This window comes from Ylistrum balloti, unplaced genomic scaffold, assembly GCF_031769215.1.
Source record: "Ylistrum balloti isolate Yb309-2 unplaced genomic scaffold, AGI_CSIRO_Ybal_v1 Utg370620, whole genome shotgun sequence".
Classification (NCBI taxonomy): domain Eukaryota; kingdom Metazoa; phylum Mollusca; class Bivalvia; order Pectinida; family Pectinidae; genus Ylistrum; species Ylistrum balloti.
In genome coordinates, this window is record NW_026782380.1 from 377,073 (window position 1) to 399,447 (window position 22,375).

Sequence of the window (22,375 nt, forward strand, 5' to 3'; positions counted from 1 at the left end):
TTTCGTGATAGATTTATTTTCGTTGATTTCGTTTGTACCGTACTCTTACGTCACAAATTCATATGTCCACGGACTGTTAATATTTGGTAAATTGAGGGGAGAAGAGTACTTGGAAAAAGCCCATGTCGTTAGTCAGGTCAAAGAGATTAAGTTTGTTTGAACTTGAGAAATATTTCTGAAGTTCTAGAAAACCCAAAAATCATGATATTTAGCCAGAGATGGAGTGGTATAAATGTCTTTATAAAAATAGCATGATCACGGGTCTCAAATAAGTTGAAAGTTTTTTTAGAACCATCTGGAGTTAAAAAATAGAGCCATGCTTATTTAGAAGCATGCATGTGGCTTTGAAAGATACAAAATATCTTCAAATAAACGACCTTCAATCAAGTGCCTCTCTCTGGGGAAACGGAAGAAGAAAAACAATACAAAAACAAAAAAACGTGGAATATTCAGAAGGATCACTCTTGGTCTTATCCTGAATACCAGCAACATACTTTATCTAGTGTTCATTGACATCTTTAAAAGGATTAAAAACGTATGATAGTCATTTTGGCAATATCTACTTGATATCCGTGTGAACAGTACACACGGACCATTCGCGGATCTTGTTTAGTTACTTCCCCTATTCTGGAAGTTTCCTGTCTATCAAGGTAGGATTTAGTAACTTGAAAAAATGGCGGGGAAGGGAAGGGACAGAGACTGCGTTGAGGAAAATGTGCTGTCATCGCTTCCGTTGAAGCTCCGTAATCGTCTTATGGATTTTCAAAAAGAAGGGATCTGTTTTGCAGTTCGAAAGAATGGAAGGTTATTTTATGCGATAGAAATCTATGAAAATAAACCGTAGACGAATGTACAACAGTACGAGCAGACAAGTCGAACCTCCGAGGTCCAACAATAACAAACATTTAATATCCGATTAAAAACGTTAAACAATTACGATATGATCACTCAAAGGTAAAAAAGTATAGGATTTAGTGTCGGGCATATAGAGACCCTACATTTTGAAGATGTATCTATGTATCATAAATAATTACAAGGAAAACTATAATGGCTCCAGATTTAGAGAGATAACTATTTTCTCAAAGAGTAATGAATGAAATCGCGTCATTTACAGCTGATATAGTTGTTTCGTTTTTCTTGCTTTAAGACTTGTTGATGATGCTATGTACCCTGCCAAAACTATAGTCTGGAAATTAAGTCTAAAAGGCAAGCTATATATAATAACAGAGAAATTAAAATTTGGTCATACCAAATTTTCTACTGAATAAAGATGTGGAGTCACATCTGCCTCATATTTTAATTAACAGTTTACCCTCATCAATCAATAGTTCGGTTGAAATAACAAGGTTATGAACTTAAATAATTTTGATCATGTTTTAAATTACGTAATGATATCAATAATATTTATTGGAATCTTTCAGGTTTATTAACATGGCATTCATGAATTCAATGTATTAAAATGGTTTATTCAATATTTCAGATGCTTGATAGCAGATGAGGTTAGTATGTGTAATTTATTACATGTTGAAATGTGTTGAAGAAACAATAAAGTAGGTTTATAAATTTTTGATGAACAAATTTAGACCACAAACCCAAGGAGAACAATACCTTGTTTAGTTTCATATTAACAACATACACCATTAGATTGACAGTTTCATTTTCACCACATTGTATAACAAATACCAGTATATATTTATAATACTGGTAGATATCAGCATATCATATTAAAGTAGTGGAAAATTTGGGATGAAGTACTTCATTGAGGACCACACATGCAACTTTGCTGATATGAATGCAGCTTGTGCAATATTTTAGTCAATTTGACAATCCAATAATACAACAAACATCATTTATTATTAAGATCAACATTTTATAAAACACAAACAAATGACATGGGTGTTGAATTGAATAATTAAAATAACTGATCTTATCCAATGTAAGTTTTCAATTGCATTTAGGTCATTTTTGTAACCTTGACATTTGTCCAAAAATCTGTAACTTTCAATGTATTTTTGTAGTTTATCATTCTTGAAGCAGGATGTGATCTTACTCTCCTGGCTTAATCCTTTTTTGTGTGTCTGGATTGTTTGTGATGCTTCTAACAATTGACATATGATTGATGTCTTTAATAGATGGGACTTGGTAAGACTTTACAGGCTATTTCAGTGGCATACTACTACAGGAAAGAATGGCCATTGCTGATTATTGTGCCATCCTCACTGAAGTTTGTGTGGATAGAAGAGATAGAAAAATGGCTTCCTGATGTCAAACCAAAAGATATATACCTCATACAGACAGGTAACGATGCGAGGTGAGCATAATCTGGCAAGAATGCTTGGTGAGCACAAACAGGATACAATGCTAGATGATTACAAACAGGTAAAAATGGCAGGTGAGTACAGACAGGTTACAGTTCTAGGTATCATAAATGAGTACCAATGGTAGGTGATCGTAAACAGGTAACAATTCTAGGTGATCATAAACGGGTAACAATTCTAGGTGATCATAAACGGGTGACAATTCTAGATGATCATAAACAGGTAACAATTCTAGGTGATCATAAACAGGTGACAATTCTAGATGATCATAAACAGGTAACAGTTCTAGGTGATCATAAACAGGTAACAATTCTAGGTGATCATAAACAGGTGACAATTCTAGGTGATCATAAATGGGTAACAATGGCAGGTGAGCACAGACAGATTACAATTCTAGGTGATCATAAACAGGTAACAATGTTAGGTGATCATAAACGGGTAACAATGGTAGGTGAGCACAGACAGGTAAAATCGTAGGTGAGAATAGACAGATAAAATGGTAGGTGAGAATAGACAGATAAAATGGTAGGTGAGCACAGACAGTTTACAATGGTAGGTGAGAATAGACAGGTAAAATGGTAGATGAGCACAGACAGGTTACAATGGTAGGTGAGAATAGACAGGTAAAATGGTAAGTGAGTACAGGCACATAACAACACTAGGTGAGTACAGGCACATAACAACGCTAGGTGAGTACAGACATGTTACAATGCTAAGTGAAGACAAACAGGTAGAATGCAATTTGAGTACATTAAGGTAGTGATGTGTGGTAAGCAAAGATTGGTAACAAATCTAAAATAGATCAGCCATTAGTTCTGTGTTTGTGACATGCTTAATCTTTATTTTGCTAATTCTTCTTCAACATTATTCCTAAGACCTGATACTTTTAAAACCTACTACTTTTACTGTAAATTTTTAAAAACATTGGCAAGTGGATTTTCATTTTTCATCACTCAAATTTGATTATGAAATTTTCTAGGGATCAACAAAAAATCTGATGTTTTGAATAGCATACTATATGCTGCTAACATGGAAGTGTCTTCATGTTAAAAATTGAAGATCATTACTTAGTGGCTGCAGAATGGCTTAAATTTGCACTCCTCCTTTCTCAACTGTTGGGGTTAGTGCTAGTTTTTCTTTACATTTACTTAACAGAGTACAAGCATTTTTCTTTCAAACATTTTGTAGTGTAATGTTACATGTCAGTATTCATAGCATTAAGCTTAACTTGGAATATTTACCTTTTTAATAAATGGTGCAGGGTTGCTTTTAGTTTTTTTTAATTATCACAAAGTAATCAGAATTTAATAATCGTTTTGGTTCAGTGGATTTGCAGAAGCCAAAATCTCCATTACTACTTTCGGATTGCTGTGCAAGTCAACCAGTAAATTACTTCAGGAAGCACTAAATAATCGGAAGTTCCAGGTTGTGATCGTTGATGAATCTCACTCCATACGCAACATCAAAACAGCCTCCTGTAAAGCTGTAGTCCCATTAGTCAAGTCTGCCAACCGCCGCATTCTGTTATCTGGGACACCATCGCTGGCCAGACCTGTGGAGGTAATGATTAGGACATGGAAATACATTTGATAGTTACTGGAAATAATCATTGAAATGATCAATTCAGTAAGTGTAGAATTAAAAGACTTCATAAATAGCCAACATAAGAAACGAGTAAGTCAACACCATGAAATTATTAATAAATTTTGTCTCATTTTGCTTCATCTTTGAATATATATCGAAAGATTTTAGCATTTTTCTCACAGTTGTTCCCGCAAATTGATGCCCTTTGTCCAGGAAAGTTTGGCACATGGTGGAACTACACAGCCAGATATTGTGATGCTAAAACAGAGATGTTTGGACGGGTCAGACGTCGATGTGTCAAGTGAGTTTACATAATGATTGATATCAATAATAGATTTTCGTATTGTTTGATCAGTCTGTTGTGGACTTGTAAAGGTTTCAATACCCTTCATCTTGTGCCAACCTAATATACTAAAACATCCACGAATAAAAACAAGATACTAACACTGAAGGGTGTTTATGAAATGTTCATTAATGCATCATTTGCTTACCATGAACCTGAAATAATAAATAATGTAACAGTACATGTATTTGTCTTTAGTAGTTCACAGCCTAAAAGTGCTTCAGATGTCTCCATGTTGAGGAATCAAACAACTTTTCAAAAATTTTGAGTTCATATCTGCTGCAAGGGGCAATTTTAAAACCTAGTTTAAAAGTGAAATTATTGTTCAATTTAATTTCATAATTGTGGGTTTAATCTGTTTCATGCACGCAAGATGTGGCTAAACTTACTTGGGCAGCAGTAATTTTAGGTCACACTTACTGGAGGTTTAACGAAATTCTAGTCAGAGAGTAAAATGTCTTCAAAGTAGCAATAGTCATCTAAAAGTAGCAATAGTTATCTAAAAGTAGCAATAGTTATCTAAAAGTAGCAATAGTTATCTAAAAGTAGCAATAGTTATCTAAAAGTAGCAACAGTCGTCTTAATGTAGCAGCAGTCGGCTCAAAGTAGCGACAATCATCTCAAAGTAGTGACAGTCGTCCCAAAGTAGCAACAGTCATCTCAAAGTAGCAATAGTCGTCGCAACAGTCGTCTCAAAGTAGCAATAGTTGTCTCAAAGTAGCAACAGTCGTCTCAAAGTAGCAACAGTCGTCTCAAAGTAGCAACAGTCGTCTCAAAGTAGCAATAGTCGTCTAAAAGTAGCAACAGTCGTCTCAAAATAGCAATAGTTTGCTCAAAGTAGCAACAGTCGTCTCAAAGTAGCAATAGTCACCTTAAAGTTGTGAAAGTTGTCTCAAAGTAGCAAAAGTCGTCCAAAAACAGGCAAGTCCTTATGCTGTAAACAAATATTTTTGTGGTAATCATTTTTTTAGCACCTTTCACACTGAAAGTATAGTGCTATAATATGACTAATTACAATATTGTTTATATAGAGCAATATTTATTCATGCATGAGTTCAACATTGTACTAATTTGCCGAAATATGATAATGTGCTAATATTTGATTGTGCTAAATAAAGAACGTCTCTGGAAATTTAACAACAGCAAAAATGGTGGGTTTACACGGACTATGTTACATCTTCTCCATGTATTTATACTGACATTAGATATGTAGAGATTATTATGATCATTTTTATATCACACCCCTTATCTGTCAAAGGGCCGAAGGCATCATAAGTCCTTAGCTGTTTACTTTTGCAGACTAAAGCTACTGGTGGATCACTAATAGGGGAAACCAATGTGGAAATGTCACCATCTGGAAATTTGAGTGGGATTCTTAATTAGTCTTTAAGAAAGAGAACCCCATTTCTTCCTTGCCAACAATATTTTATATATGTTCAAATCAAACAGCGATAAGCAGAAGTGGCAAAATATAAAAAAAATGAGAGGGGTTGAGATATCACTTTCTAAAGAGTGTGATATCACTTCAGGGGGTGATATCACCTGGACAGATATCAACCTGTGGAATTTTCAGATTTATCATATATACAAAAATAGTGTTATCAGTAGTAAACATTATTTGTTACAGTCTGCAATATACCACACAGTCACCAGTCTCCAACATGTTAAAGATATCACATTTTTTTCTGCAGTGGAGCAAGTAACTTGGAGGAACTGGCAGAGCGCCTTTCTGATATGCTGATGATCCGGCGATTAAAGAATGATGTTCTTACACAGCTGCCACCCAAACAGAGACAGCGTGTTCTGTTCCAACTGAAGGACTCTGAGATAAAAACAGTAAGCCATAAGGAGCATGATTAGGGAATGGTAGATATCAAAGGAAAGTTCAAGGTCATTCATAAAACACTGAGGTCATTAGGATTGAAATAAAGCAATTTATGTATAAACTATGTTCATCTGCCAGAGTGTTAGTGATCCTCGTGATGACGGCTCTAGTTTGTCAATTCCAAGTGATTGTACTTAGTGTAAGTGTGATGATTCTGTCAGTGAAAGCGTTTGCCTGAGTGTGAGATTCTGTCAGTGAAAGCGTTTGCCTGAGTGTGAGATTCTGTCAGTGAAAGCGTTTGCCTGAGTGTGAGATTCTGTCAGTGAAAGCGTTTGCCTGAGTGTGATGATTCTGTCAGTGAAAGCGTTTGCCTGAGTGTGATGATTCTGTCAGTGAAAGCGTTTGCCTGAGTGTGATGATTCTGTCAGTGAAAGCGTTTGCCTGAGTGTGATGATTCTGTCAGTGAAAGCGTTTGCCTTTGTAACCTGTCCGTCCATCTGTAAGCAGTTTTTGTTATTGTGATTCCTTGAAAAGCACTGGATAGATTTCTCAAATTCCATATGTTGGTTCCTCTTGGTTCCTTGTTGTGCCAGTTTAATTTTTGGACTGATCAGGAAAATAAAATAGCCAACAGGCAGCCATCTTGGATTATTATCGCTGTTTTGCAAACAAGCGTGGAAATGATTCAGTTTTATAGAATAAGAACAAAATTCTCAAAAATAGTGTTGAAAACTATCAGTGAGGAAAAGGGAATTTTATGTAGAAAATTTTTATGGAACGAAGGTTACTCATAAACACAGTAAAGGAATCTAGATTGTGTCCTGTGGTGTAATACCTAGTCTTTGTACTTAATTTGTGCTGTACCATGGACGCATTATGCAAGACAAATTGATGGCAATCCAACAATGGTACACTTGTTATACAATTTCTAATTACAGGTACACAAATTCAGGCAAACTTATATCTTACATCATGCTTTGTTGAATGTTTGGACTGGTTTACATGAAATGTGAAATATGATCTTACTAAAAGTCTTAATTGTAATGCAAGACTTGTTGAAGTTCTAGGCATATGAAAGTAAACAGTAAGTCTTGCTTGAGATCTGGGTTAGTTACTGAACTCATATGGTTGAATTTTCTGGTAGTCTGCTTTACTTACTTAATTTGACTATTGTAGTGATATGTTATGTCCAGGGTTCCTTTGTGATGGTGAATTTCATGTTTTGTTGTATAGGAAATTAAGAAAACTTTTGAAGAACTGAAGCCTTTGTTGACCAAAGGTAAAAACACTGCTGACATGATGAATGCCATGCAGCATGAAGGAAGGGAAGATCATTCTACTAATGCTCTCATACAGAAACTCTACCAACTGAGTGGAGATGCAAAGGTAAAACAAAGATTGGTGGGAGGCAAAAGTAATAGCTTTTTTTTTTATTGGGGAGGCAAAAGTAACAGTCATTGAATGTATAATAGAAAGGAAAATTATACAGAAAGAAGTAGGAAAACAAAGGAAACTGAATGAAAGTCAGTACTTTACTATGAATACACAAAGACAAGAGGAACAGGTTATGTTAAAACTGATGTATTAGACAGGGATACAGTTTACTTAACGATTCTCACAAATATTTGTCATGGAATGACTTTGTTGTTGACAGATCGGACCAGCCCGAGAGTATATTGAGATGTTGTGTGACAATGAAAACCTTAAGTTCCTTGTGTTTGCATACCACCGTAACATGATGAATGGATTACAGCAGTCCTTGTACAACAAGAAAATCAAGTTTATCAGGATTGATGGGGAGACACCTACCTCAGAGAGACAGGTATGTCATCAACTTAGAAAGGTCAATCTCATCCAAATCACAGACAAGTAGGTCAAGGTTAGCAACACAAATAGGTCAATCTCTTCCAACTCACAGACTGGTAGGTCAAGGTTATCAACACAGATAGTCAATCTTGTCAAGCTCACAGACTAGTAGGTCAAGGTTAGCAACACAAATAGGTCAATCTCGTCCAACTCACAGACTGGTAGGTCAAGGTTATCAACACAGATAGTCAATCTTGTCGAGCTCACAGACTGGTAGGTCAAGGTTAGCAACACAAATAGGTCAATCTCGTCCAACTCACAGACTGGTAGGTCAAGGTTATCAACACAGATTGTCAATCTTGGCGAGCTCACAGACTGGTAGGTCAAGGTTATCAACACAGATTGTCAATCTTGGCGAGCTCACAGACTGGTAGGTCAAGGTTATCAACACAGATAGGTAATCTCGTCAAACTCACAGACTGGTATGTTAAGGTTATCAACACAGGTAGGTCAATCTGATCCAACTCACAGACTGGTAGATCAAGGTTATCAACACAGATAGATCAATCTGATTCAACTCACAGATTGGGAGGGTCAAGGTTATCATCACAGATAGGTCAATCTGATCCAACTCACAGATTGGGAGGGTCAAGGTTATCATCACAGATAGGTCAATCTGATCCAACTCAGATTGGTAGGGTCAAGGTTATCATCACAGATAGGTCAATCTGATTCAACTCACAGATTGGGAAGGTCAAGGTTATCAACACAGATAGGTCAATCTCATCCAACTCACAGACTGGTAGGTCAAGGTTATCAATTCAAACAGTCTGTTAGGTCAATACCATCCACCTGAAACATGTTGAAGTTGCTCAATTCAGTTAAAGGTCAAAGACATTCAACTCAGACAGTCACATAGGTGCATTTAATGGCAAAATAGAAGGCAAAAGTGACGTAATTTGATTGGTCTAGAACGGGTTTCAGGAGAAAAAAATTGAGCAATAGCAAACCAGAGCAACAGTAGACTTCAAAGCCTTTGAGATTCGTTTGATGTACATGAAGGGATCAAATTAGTCTCCTCATCTTAACCACAAGGTGTTGCACTTGGGACCTTCAATTTTGCAATTAAGTGTTCCAAGAGTGCAGGTAGTGCTAGTGGCTGTATCCCCTAAAGTATCTGGGTTTTATTTTATGGTTCAGCAACTGAAAATTAGGGATGCTGAGAAGCTGGACCTCAAGATTTTGTGTTTGGCTCAGTTTCTTCTTTTTGTTTTTTTTTTCTTTAAGCTTTTCTTTTATGTACATGTGCTATTCCAATCAAACTTGAACCTGAAATATTGTAGCATGGACTCCTTAACCCACCAAATAGATTACAGGAGTTTTTCCTTTTTGATGTAAGTTTTTTGGTTTTTTTTTTTGGGGGGGGGGGGGGGGGGGACTACAAAATCTTCATGGTTTGTTCTATTAACTTTTTATTTAGTTTAATAATCATACTGAAAGTAGTACTTTTAAATATCAAACAAAATTTTCTTTCCCTCCTCAGGAAGTGTAATATTTTAGGGATAAAATGTTATATTTGAATTTACAAGGTTCCGATTACATGTTTTACAATGCATCATTATTAGAATGTGACAATAACATATCTATGATGTTTACATATCATTAATTAAAATAAACTTTTAAACTTGATATTTTTTGGAGAGAAACAGAAATTTCAGTGTATTTTGCATTTTGCTTGAAAATAACCACATATGATGACTTATACACTTAGAACACTTGTGTTCTTGTTTCAGATGTATGTTCAGCAGTTTCAGTCTGACCCAGAGACCAAGGTTGCTATACTGAGTATCCTGGCTGCAGGTGTGGTAAGTAGCAAATTGCAAAGCACACCTATCTTTATCAAAGCTTCCAGAATATTCTAGTGGCATGTTACCTGTCACAAACACATTGGGATTATTTAAGAGTGTTTTTAGTTATGAGTGTGACTAATTTTTGGTATCTTTCATAAATGCATGAGTGATGATACTAAACATTTACATAATCTGACTTCTAGGGACTGACCTCTATACATTTACAGGATCTGACTTCTTACATTTACACAAATTAATCTTCTAACATTTACATAAACTCAAATGATCATATGTTTACAGGGGTTGACCTTCACTGCAGCTACCCTGGTTGTATTTGCGGAGATGTACTGGACACCAGGCGTAATGATTCAGTGTGAGGACCGTGCTCATCGCATTGGTCAGACAGTGTGTGTATCCATTCACTACTTGGTTGCCAAGGAGACCATGGATGAGTGGGTCTGGTCAGCTGTTTGCAAAAAGGTGGCTTTAAAGTTCTTTCTTTTAAGTTAAAGGGATATTTAACACTAGCTAGGATTTCATATATTATTGTTTTTATGAAAAAATTCACGAAAGGATATACTAATGTTCTTAAAGGAAATGTACCCTCAAAACATACTATATTTTATCTGTGGAAACTCTATACAGACCTAGCTAGATCAATTAACAAGCATTAGCTCGACCAGGATTGAGCCACAACAGGTTTGCATTTTATCAACCAGACAGTGTGAAATGTTTATGTATATTTTTAATTGACCAGAAATAATTCAAACAAAACAATGGCATTCCAATCCAGCATAAATTATAAGTGAATATTGTACAAACCTGTGTATTCACCCAATACATAAATTCTCTAATCCAGTCAGTGACTGAGTTCCAGATTCCCCATGCACTATATTTAGACTGTCTAATTTTGTATTGGCAAGGAGTATTTCCACCAATTCGATCTGCCCATACTGACAATAGGAAAGATATTTTGATGCTGGCAATAGTTTTAAAAGTCATAAAGAGTTTGAAAACATCCACAAAAAGCCAGAAATTTGCAAACTTGTATAGAATATCCCTTTAAATTTGTCATTTTCAAAAATTGTAAATATATTTTATATTCAAAGAATTGTATACTCAAATCCAGTGTTGAAATTTGTCATTCCCAGACAATCATTACTACCACCACACTGAATGGTAAGAAGCAGGAGCTAGCTGCTGACAAGGGGAATCGCTACCAGATTGAGGTTTTGTCTAATGCTGATGCTGTTCTTCCACAACCTACCAAGGATGTTGACCTGGCGGGCATGTTTGTATCACAGCAGGTCAGTGTGCCATTATTGCACATGTCTCAAAACATATGTCACATATCTAGATACTATGGCAAAAATCACTTTGTTGCTTTCATATTTATAAGAGTTTTTATATCATTAATGTTTGCCAAACACATGATAGTTATTAGATTTTTTGTAACATTATGTAAGATGTTGAGGAAAAGTGATATTGTAACTTTTAATTAACATATAAATCTGGACTCTGTCTGTCCATCTATCCATCCGTCTGTGGGCTTTACCGGGCTATAACTTCAAAACCATTCAACTCAACTTTATAAAACTTGCTGTATATATTAAGTAATGCCTTAGTTGTGCCTTTTGCTATTGATGAAATTTCATTTTTTGTATTTTTTCTGTTTCCAAGGAAACAGCCAAAAACCACAAAGTTAGTGTTTACTTTCCTTTCCAGGCTACAACTTCAAAAGTGTTCTACTCAACTTAACAAAACTTTCTGTGTATATTAGGCTATTGGTGACTTTTTATATTTCTTCCTTTACCATGGAAACATAGTCAAAAAACACAAAATTACTGATAACTTTCCATTCTGGGCTACAACTTCGAAACCATTCCACTCAACTCAACAAAACTTTCTTTATATATTAGGTTAGTGCCCAAGTGAAATATTTTTTCTCTGTTACCATGGAAACTGATAATACTCATCACAAATTTCATTATTTCTCTCTGGACCACAGCTCTGAAACCATTCCAGATAATTGCTTAAAACTTTTTACACTTACTAAGCTAAGCTAGAACTAGCTATGAGGAAGTTCTCCATTCAAATACTCTTTCTGTTACCATGGAAACAGATAGGTCAAATCACAATAATCAGTTTTTTTCAGACCAGTTCTCTACTCAAACTTTGTATAGGTTCTCCATTTCAGTACTATGTATGGAAGGATTACAAATAACAAATAGCATCTATATAAATATATATATGATTGTGTGTCTTTCTTTTAAACAACAGGGCTCAGGGGAAATGTCACACTTAGCATCATCTTGTATTTTTATCAAAACAATTTTATCAGTTACAGCAGTTTTATCGTTGTGATCATAATTATTTTTTTTGTTGTTTCAATTTTTAAACTACAATGTATTTTTTTAAGTAAATTAAGGCGAGCTTTTAACACTTCTTTACTTAATTAGATGATAACTTACATTGTTTCACAGCACAATAATCACATCATTTCATTCTGTGAAGAGTTTGAGAAATATGATCACAACATCACATTCATGTATCCTAAAAACATAGTTCTTTTATTTTAAATCTAGTGATGTAAGTGTATAAGTGAGTTATCCTAAGTGTATAAGTGAGTTATCCTAAGTGAGTTATCCTAAGTGTATAAGTGAGTTATCCTAAGTGAGTTATCCTAAGTGTATAAGTGAGTTATCCTAAGTGAGTTATCCTAAGTGTATAAGTGACTTATCCGAAGTGTATAAGTGAGTTATCCTAAGTGAGTTATCCTAAGAGTATAAGTGAGTTATCCTAAGTGTATAAGTGAGTTATCCTAAGTGTATAAGTGACTTATCCTAAGTGTATAAGTGTATAAGTGAGTTATCCTAAGTGTATAAGTGAGTTATCCTAAGTGTATAAGTGACTTATCCTAAGTGTATAAGTGAGTTATCCTAAGTGTATAAGTGAGTTATCCTAAGTGTATAAGTGAGTTATCCGAAGTGTATAAGTGAGTTATCCTAAGTGAGTTATCCTAAGTGTATAAGTGACTTATCCTAAGTGTATAAGTGAGTTATCCTAAGTGTATAAGTGACTTATGCTAAGTGTATAAGTGACTTATCCTAAGTGTATAAGTGAGTTATCCGAAGTGTATAAGTGAGTTATCCTAAGTGAGTTATCCTAAGTGTATAAGTGAGTTATCCTAAGTGTTTAAGTGACTTATCTTAAGTGTATAAGTGAGTTATCCTAAGTGTATAAGTGAGTTATCCTAAGTGTTTAAGTGACTTATCTTAAGTGTATAAGTGAGTTATCCTAAGTGTATAAGTGACTTATCCTAAGTGTATAAGTGAGTTATCCTAAGTGTATAAGTGAGTTATCCTAAGTGTTTAAGTGACTTATCTTAAGTGTATAAGTGAGTTATCCTAAGTGTATAAGTGACTTATCCTAAGTGTATAAGTGAGTTATCCTAAGTGTATAAGTGAGTTATCCTAAGTGTATAAGTGAGTTATCCGAAGTGTATAAGTGAGTTATCCTAAGTGAGTTATCCTAAGTGTATAAGTGAGTTATCCTAAGTGTTTAAGTGACTTATGCTAAGTGTATAAGTGAGTTATCCTAAGTGTATAAGTGAGTTATCCGAAGTGTATAAGTGAGTTATCCTAAGTGTTTAAGTGACTTATGCTAAGTGTTTTATCCTAAGTGTATAAGTGACTTATCCGAAGTGTATAAGTGAGTTATCCTAAGTGAGTTATCCTAAGTGTATAAGTGAGTTATCCTAAGTGTATAAGTGACTTATGCTAAGTGTATAAGTGAGTTATCCTAAGTGTATAAGTGAGTTATCCTAAGTGAGTTCTCCTAAGTGTATAAGTGAGTTATCCTAAGTGAGTTATCCTAAGTGTATAAGTGACTTATCCTAAGTGTATAAGTGACTTATCCTAAGTGTATAAGTGACTTATCCTAAGTGTATAAGTGACTTATCCTAAGTGTATAAGTGACTTATCCTAAGTTAGTTATCCTAAGTGTATAAGTGACTTATCCTAAGTGTATAAGTGAGTATAGTGTATAAGTGACTTATCCTAAGTGTATAAGTGAGTTATCCTAAGTGTATAAGTGACTTATCCTAAGTGTATAAGTGAGTTATGCTAAATGTATAAGTGACTTATCCTAAGTGTATAAGTGAGTTATCCTAAGTGTATAAGTGACTTATGCTAAGTGTATAAGTGACTTATCCTAAGTGTATAAGTGAGTTATCCTAAGTGTATAAGTGAGTTATCCTAAGTGTATAAGTGAGTTATCCTAAGTGTATAAGTGAGTTATCCTAAGTGTATAAGTGAGTTATCCTAAGTGTATAAGTGTTATCCTAAGTGTATAAGTGACTTATGCTAAGTGTATAAGTGACTTATCCTAAGTGTAAAAGTGAGTTATCCTAAGTGTATAAGTGAGTTATCCTAAGTGTATAAGTGAGTTATCCTAAGTGTATAAGTGACTTATCCTAAGTGTATAAGAAGCCTGACAGAAGGAATTGTTGTGACTGTTCAAGGCCAGCTAGGTGCTGGCTGATTGGAATTGGAAGCATACATAAACTACAATGCCTTTTAACAACAGTTTGTCTCCATAAATATCTTTTTCTAGGTAATGAAATTAAACTTTCCTTCTGGAAAATATTTTATATTAATATATTTGCATGGAACATTAACATATTCTTACTTATTACAGCCTAAAGATCAAATGTCCATTTTGGATTTCATGACTTCTGGTAAAAAAAGAAAAATATCAGATCAGGATAGGAATTGTAAACGTAAGAAGACAGTCACTACTGTAGATGATGCTGATGATCTCGTGGAAGAGACTGCAATTGTAATAGAGGATGAAACCTCAGAAGAAGAGGAGGACAAGTCCATGGTAGAGGGGGACAAACCTGTAGTAGATGATGATAAGCTGACAGATGAGGAGGAGGATGACAACTTATCTGATGACTGTTTACATGACATCAGTCTCCATCGTTCAAGAAAACGAGAAAATTCACATAACAAGACTTCTGATAAAAAGCAAAATATTCCTGCTAGAAAAGAAACGAATGACAATGACTACTCAGCTAAAACACCAACAAATCATTTGAGGAGACTTGGAAATTCTTTTTTAAATTCAGGCTCTCAAGTGGAAGATATTTCTGTAACGATTCAAAATGGACATGAGGATGATGATTTTACACCTCAACCATGGAGGAAAACTGGTAGGAAAACTATAAATGAAAGAAAAACTGTTTCTACAACAAAAAAACATAACAGTGGCAGCATTAGACATAGTAAAACACTAAGAAGGAGGTTGAGTCTGCCTCAGACAAACACTAACCCTGCAAGGGAATCAGATGAAGGCAGTACTATGATGTGGACCTGCTCAGTTTGTACTTTCATTAACCATGTTGATTTACCATACTGTGAAATGTGCAATGAGTTGAGGACAAAAGCAGTGGATACATGGGAATATGGAAGGTTAGAGAACAATGCAGCAGATTCTCCTTCGGCACAGACAAAATCCAAGGACATTCATAGCTCGTCTGGTTCACAGGTTCATGTAAGTGAAACTCCAGGGTCATGTGGTTTAAAAAAATCACTGAAGAGTTGGCAGTGTGAAGAAGAAACATCAGTTATGTTAAATTCTAAAAGGAAAAACCAGAGTGATAAATGTGTTCTAAAGCAGTGTGAGAAATCAAGTCTCACAAACCAGTGCGAGAAATCAAGTCTCACAAACCAGTGCGAGAAATCAAGTCTCACAAACCAGTGCGAGAAATCAAGTCTCACAAACCAGTGCAAGAAATCTAGTTTCAAACAGTGTGAAAAACCTTGTCTTAAACAACATGACAAACCTTGCCTTCAACAGAGTGACAAATTAGTTGGAAATAACCATTGTGACAAGTCTAGTCTATCAATTCTAACCTTAACCTCTATGACAAAGACATTGGGTGACCACGAGGATGTGACATCGAAAATGACAAGCAAGGATGGAAGTGAATCTGATGGTACACAAAATATGGATGATATATCTTCATTTTCCTCCGAATCAGACAACATCAATGGTGATATAGAGGATACCGTCTGTGATTCTGATGAAAGTGAACTGGACATTGGATCTCAATTTGATCTGGATTTTGTATCAGAATTTGACCTTGATGATACTGAATCCCAATGTGACCCAAATACATTTAATAATACCAATTCAAATGTTGATACTTCTAACAAGAAAGTGAAGGACAGGGGGGAAAAAATTGAAAAAGAGAAGAAAAGGGAAAAGGAAGAAGGAGAAATAGAAGATGTGATAGAGGACATGTTTGAGGATGACTGGGAGGAGGAAGTTATGTCACAGTATAACTCACAAGGTAACGTAAAACTCACAAGGTAACGTAAAACTCACAAGGTAAAACTCACAAGGTGACGTAAAACTCACAAGGTAATGTAAAACTCACAAGCTAACATATCACAAGGTAACATACAACTCACAAGATAACGTAAAACTCACAAGGTAACGTAAAACTCACAAGGTGACGTAAAACTCACAAGGTAACGTATCACAAGATAACGTAAAACTCACAAGATAACGTAAAACTCACAAGGTAACGTAAAACTCACAAGGTAACGTATCACAAGGTAACGTAAAACTCATAAGGTAATGTAAAACTCACAAGGTAAAACTCACAAGGTAACGTAAAACTCACAAGGTGACGTAAAACTCACAAGGTGACGTAAAACTCACAAGGTAACGTAAAACTCACAAGGTAATGTAAAACTTACAAGGTAACGTAAAACTCACAAGGTAACTTATCACAAGGTAACATAAAACTCACAAGGTAACGTAAAACTCACAAGGTGACGTAAAACTCACAAGGTAACGTATCACAAGGTAACGTAAAACTCACAAGGTAATGTAAAACTAACAAGGTAAAACTCACAAGGTAACGTAAAACTCACAAGGTGACGTAAAACTCACAAGGTAAAACTCACAAGGTAAAACTCACAAGGTAACGTAAAACTCACAAGGTAATGTAAAACTCACAAGGTAACGTAAAACTCACAAGGTAACGTAAAACTCACAAGGTGACGTAAAACTCACAAGGTGACGTAAAACTCACAAGGTAAAACTCACAAGGTAAAACTCACAAGGTAACGTAAAACTCACAAGGTGACGTAAAACTCACAAGGTAAAACTCACAAGGTAAAACTCACAAGGTAAAACTCACAAGGTAACGTAAAACTCACAAGGTAATGTAAAACTCACAAGGTAACGTAAAACTCACAAGATAACGTAAAACTTACAAGATAACGTAAAACTCACAAGGTAACGTATCACAAGGTAACGTAAAACTCACAAGGTAATGTAAAACTCACAAGGTAACATAAAACTCACAAGGTAAAACTCACAAGATAACGTAAAACTCACAAGGTAAAACTCACAAGATAACGTAAAACTCACAAGGTAACGTAAAACTCACAAGGTAACGTAAAACTCACAAGATAACGTAAAATAAAGATACATGCGATAGATTGTATTTTGGATTTCTGAGTGATAATTTTATGCCAGGACATGAAGTTTAGACACATTTCCTTTGAGTATTATAGGTATAATCTTGGGATTCATTGTAACATACAAATAAGATTTAAAGCCTGTCTCTGAAATACTGAATTTTCTATTATGTTATCTCCAAACTACAGAAAAAAACAGTTTTTTAAAATTTGCATTCAATTTCATGTTTTTTTAATACTTATGTATTTAGGAAAATCAGCAGAAGTTTCTTGTTCAAAGACTAATGTTCGCATAGTTGACTTAGACATGGTGACCATCCACACTCATCTGATGTACTGTTGCAGCAGGTACACTGGACGTGTTTATTTGTTTGATTCAGTAAGTACTCTTTGATATCTATCCAATATCTATATATATATAAACCTTATAATTGTGTATAATATGCAACATAGTCGCACAGTGTCACAGAATCTAATCTAACTGGATATGTGTTACAGGAAGGTTTGTCTCTGGAAGCTAACTTTCTGCCTTTGGACATAGAGCTTGGTAACCAGGATGCCCTGCCTGATCTCCTTCTTCACCCTGATAACCTCAGACTTGTGGAGAGGTTTGTCCGAGAGTGGAACAGGTATGAGACTTCAACAATGATGGTTTTAGAGCTGTTGATGACAATTGTTGGTTTAATTTCTTATCAGAACACACCAAGGTACTGTGAACCTGACTAATAAGAACAAGTGATGATAGTATATAGCAATAGATAGGTCAGGACTTACGTAAATATGTCATAGGGATTACTGTATTATGAAATGATGCACTGTATTATTTAGTTAAAATTATTCAAAAGTGTTTAACTTATTTTCATCGGTATTTTTTTTTTCAGTTTTAGAAATAACAATCCATTGAGAAATGTGATCAATATCGGATACAACAATGATATCCTGTTATATTCAGCATCATTTAATTTCACTGCACAAAATGTTGTCTTTTCTGCAATGTAACATGTCGCTTAGTTGTCTCCCTTTAGATCAGTAGAGTCAGATATCTTTATACATCTTTATCTAATACATGACATCAGCGGTATATTCTGTGACACTTTGACAGCCTTACAGAAACTAAGCGTAGACTGATTATGAAGAGTGGTATCAAGTTTACTAGTCCACTCAGAGCTTATGAGGATTTACGCAGCGGTAAGACACACTGCTCCCAGCGACACATCAGTAAGGTTGGTTTTTCACTGATGATGTAATATCTAAACTAAGGTCTCTGAATTAATTAGTTGGTGGATTGTATTTGTTTACCAGAAAGAAAGATCAGAATAAAACCAAATGCTTATTGAAGATGTATAAGGCAGTGTAAAGCTCAACCTCTGAACTCATATAGAGTAGTTTGTTGGCACCAGGGACAATTGCTGGGTAAAATGGTTTATTAAAAGTTCTACATTTCAATATCAGAAAGTAGACTTTAGGGGTAATTAGTATCTGATTTTGAAGATGAAGCTGTAACTGGTGTGAAGGATTGTGACACATCAGTGTAAAGTTATACAACACACTGACATATCATTACTTATTTCCAATAAAGATGCACTTTTCATGCTGTCTATCATTTCACTATTTCTTCACAACAGGATGATTTGGCAATCAGAGCTATAACCAAGGCACAGGAAGTAAAGGGATCGACACGAGTCATTAGCAGACCTGAGGTCAAAGGTCAAAGTTTGGTCATATGTGATGAGACAGCTGCCCAATCACGAGGCTTTGTACAAGTGAGTCTTTTTTGTACATGTATTATAACTGTTGCTTATCAAAAGGGAGACCTCCATTTGGTATGATTCATTGTAGGTTTTTGAAAAGTTAGGAAGCAACAAAAAGTTTTCAGAAAAATGACTGTTCATTGTTACAATAAGGATACATGGTCTTTCTCCTAGGTGGTGAGTGGAGATGGTACTCCTCTATGTCTACACTGCTGCAAACCATACCAGAACAAACTGTTGGAACAGGATTCTATAAACAGTACAGAGCATGCCTGGTCTACACGGTTATGTTCTCGCTCATGCATGGACGCCTACTGGGTAAGGAAAAACAATATGCATGGGGTTAGACATTCACAAACATTTGTTTGATGGAGGAACAAAATAGAATTTTATGGCTTCATTGTATTTGTTTCTAAATTCAACCATGATCAATTCAACTTTTCCACAATGATGCTAGAATTTCTGTTTACAGATGAAGACAAATTCCCAGTATGGTCGAGACCGTCTGTATGAAGTTGAACATGGCCGCTGTCAGTTGTGCGACTTTGAAGCTCATGCATTCTTTAGACAGATCAGGTATTTCTCCATCATAAGCATGACGTATACCCAATAATAGCAATTCAGAGCTTTGACCTAAGATGGCATTTGTCAAAAAGTACTAATTCATTAAAACCAGATCAAAGTTTCAGTTTGTATAAGTATGTAACTTTCTTAATTCATTTGTATCTTGTGAAATTTAGAAGTTGTCTTTTGATTGTTGAAAATTATTTACTCCAAGTTCAAAATTTAAGTTCATTAAATTTTCATATTTTTAGTCAAAACCACTTTATGTTTCATAAATAATTCTCTTCATTGGGTTTTTTTTGGTAGATAATAATCTTCATTATCTAATCATCATCAATATGATGTCATTACAGTGTAGAGTATTGTTGAAGTAACCTGATTCAGAACAGCTGTGTGTGACTTGTTCCTCCATGATAGATTAACATATAACTTGTTATCCGATACCAAAGTATTTATTCATAATCACAAGAGAATGTGTAGTGGAAGTAACTGTATTTCAGAGATAACCCAGATTTGAAACAGAGAGCAGAGCTGATCAATGAGAGCAAATATCATGTTCTTTCAGCAAGACAGCGGGAACAGATGGTCAGACACCCAGCTGCTGGCCAGGTAATTCATTATATATTGTAAAGTGTAAAACTTTACACATTGTCTGCAGGTTCATTGAACATCCAGTGAAATAACGCATAAAAGATAAATACTTAGGTGTTTATGTTTTCGGGAAACTGAGAAACGGAGACCAGTATGTATTGACATGGTTTGTCCCTGGGCAAGACAACCTTAATTGTTTTGAATGACATTGGACAGGTCTCCCATATGTTTTTCAATAAGGTAGCCACCATTTACTACAAGGCAACTCTGCCTTATGATAACCCTGACTGTTCACAGGACACTTAACCCAACAAAACAAACTTAAGTGTATAAATATACTTGATATCAACTACCATTTTTGTGTTATATTTAGGAAGTGGTGAAAGGTATCAGTTTTTTGTGATGTACATATAAGGAAGACTGCAACTGCATTGATAATATTACACAAGGATTTTATTAGAATCGATTATGTAAATAGCCTTATATACATCTTTATTTAATACATCATGAGAATCTAGATTGTAAAACGCATTTTCAAAATTCAGTTTGATCATGACAAAAATGAAGTAATATCATATTTTTATGTGAAAGCGGTGATTGTCATACATTGAGAATGTGTCATCACCATGTTTAGAGAAATCTCATGAATCTGTTTGTTTCTGTAGTTTTGGCATGCTGACCACATCCGGCCGGTCTGGGAAGGTGGAGGAGAATGCGATATTGACAACCTCCGTACTCTGTGTGTAATTTGTCACCAGAAGGTCACTGCAGAACAGGCTAGGAAACGAGCGAACATCAGGAAGCTTGGTCCAGCAACAGGAGACATCACCATGTTCTTTAAACCTCTTAAGTACTCTTCATGACAATAAGGTCCAAACGTCTGTGTGGACCTTACACAGTCTGTGATATATTAGACATAATCACTAGACCTTGTCCTAGTGTATGTCACATTTCGAGATTTTCAAAAGACAAATCTAATCCACTAACTTGAATCAGTGAGATATGACATGGCTCAAAATCATATATAATGTTGTAATCTGTAGTTGGTGTGCGTTGTGGTAAGTTTATCTCTTTGGAAAGCAAAAAATATTAGTAAAGCTTCTCATCTCCGATCATATAGTAATATTAGTGAGTAAAAGCAAATTTGATTATACAGTAAGATTTCAAACAAATGAAAGAGGGAATAAATCAAATATGTGATATCTGTTAATATTTATGATATGAGAGATTACCTTGTCTATACACAGATTATTGTTTGAGATGTTGTTGAAGATGCTGGTCATGCAGAATAAATGAAGTGAATAATTTATGTATTACTTTCTGTTTTTCTTTGAATATATAATGCAGAATGCAAACTGTAAACAGCTTTCTAGTACAAGCAACTGCCATAAAAGTTAAGCAAGGGAGTTAATTAAGTATTTCTACTACTGTCAAAGAGCGTTTTATTCTATTTCAGTGGCAAAGTTTTCAAATTGATTGTTAAAACTGATTGACAAAATGTGCTCAATAAGATTTAATACCCATGATGTGAATATATATGTATTAAAACAATGTATTTGAAATATTGGATTTTAGAAGAAATTTTCTTCTTCCTAAAAATCTGATTTCCAACAATGACCCACCAAGTTGTTCAAACTGCTTATGTTAAACATTAATTAAAACCAATAAAACTCTTAGTGAGAATAAAAATGCATACTTTCAGCACAAATTGGAATCTAAACGGGGTATCTCAACAAGGGGAGATAATCGTAATATTACCAAGTGTATTTGTATATTATTTTTAAAAATTACGTATGTAATCAAATTAATGGTTATGAACACTTTCTAAAAATGCACAGATATCTGTATCAATGATATTCACCGCGTAGTTGTTTTTGATTTATGTAGTGGATGGCCAGTGTGACGATAGGTTTTTTTTTTCAATTCTAGGTATCACAGATATTTGAAGCATTTCATTATTAGATAACACTTGATATAGGGGACTTGAACGAAATCCAATGACTTCACCCTTGATGTTATTGTTATAATTGATATGTCCTCGGTTGGTTTCTGTTGTGAGAACCGATCATTTTCACAGCTGATCATCAGGAATTAATTCGACAATCGTCAAAACATAATGGCAAAGTGAAAGCCTCATTTTAACGGAGCTGTTACCTGCAGTTAGCTTTTGATACTTTAATTCATTTGGAAAACAGTATATAACTCTTGGAAATAGTGATATAGAATTATATTGTTCACGAAGAT

At 34.9% G+C, this 22,375-nt stretch overlaps 1 protein-coding gene across 1 annotated transcript; it reads left to right on the plus strand.

Moving 5' to 3' along the window:
* Window positions 1-673: 673 nt before the first annotated feature.
* LOC132557059 (DNA annealing helicase and endonuclease ZRANB3-like) lies at window positions 674-20,994 on the plus strand. The gene is made up of 21 exons (XM_060221539.1): window positions 674-804; window positions 1,481-1,499; window positions 2,133-2,311; window positions 3,644-3,878; window positions 4,085-4,203; window positions 5,937-6,081; window positions 7,304-7,456; window positions 7,725-7,892; window positions 9,670-9,741; window positions 10,027-10,206; window positions 10,878-11,033; window positions 14,425-15,515; window positions 15,630-16,084; window positions 17,477-17,604; window positions 17,724-17,854; window positions 18,328-18,448; window positions 18,851-18,988; window positions 19,151-19,294; window positions 19,449-19,552; window positions 20,041-20,149; window positions 20,797-20,994. The coding sequence occupies exons 1-21, from the start codon at window positions 674-676 to the stop codon at window positions 20,992-20,994; spliced, it is 4,176 nt and encodes a 1,391-aa protein (XP_060077522.1).
* Window positions 20,995-22,375: the final 1,381 nt, after the last annotated feature.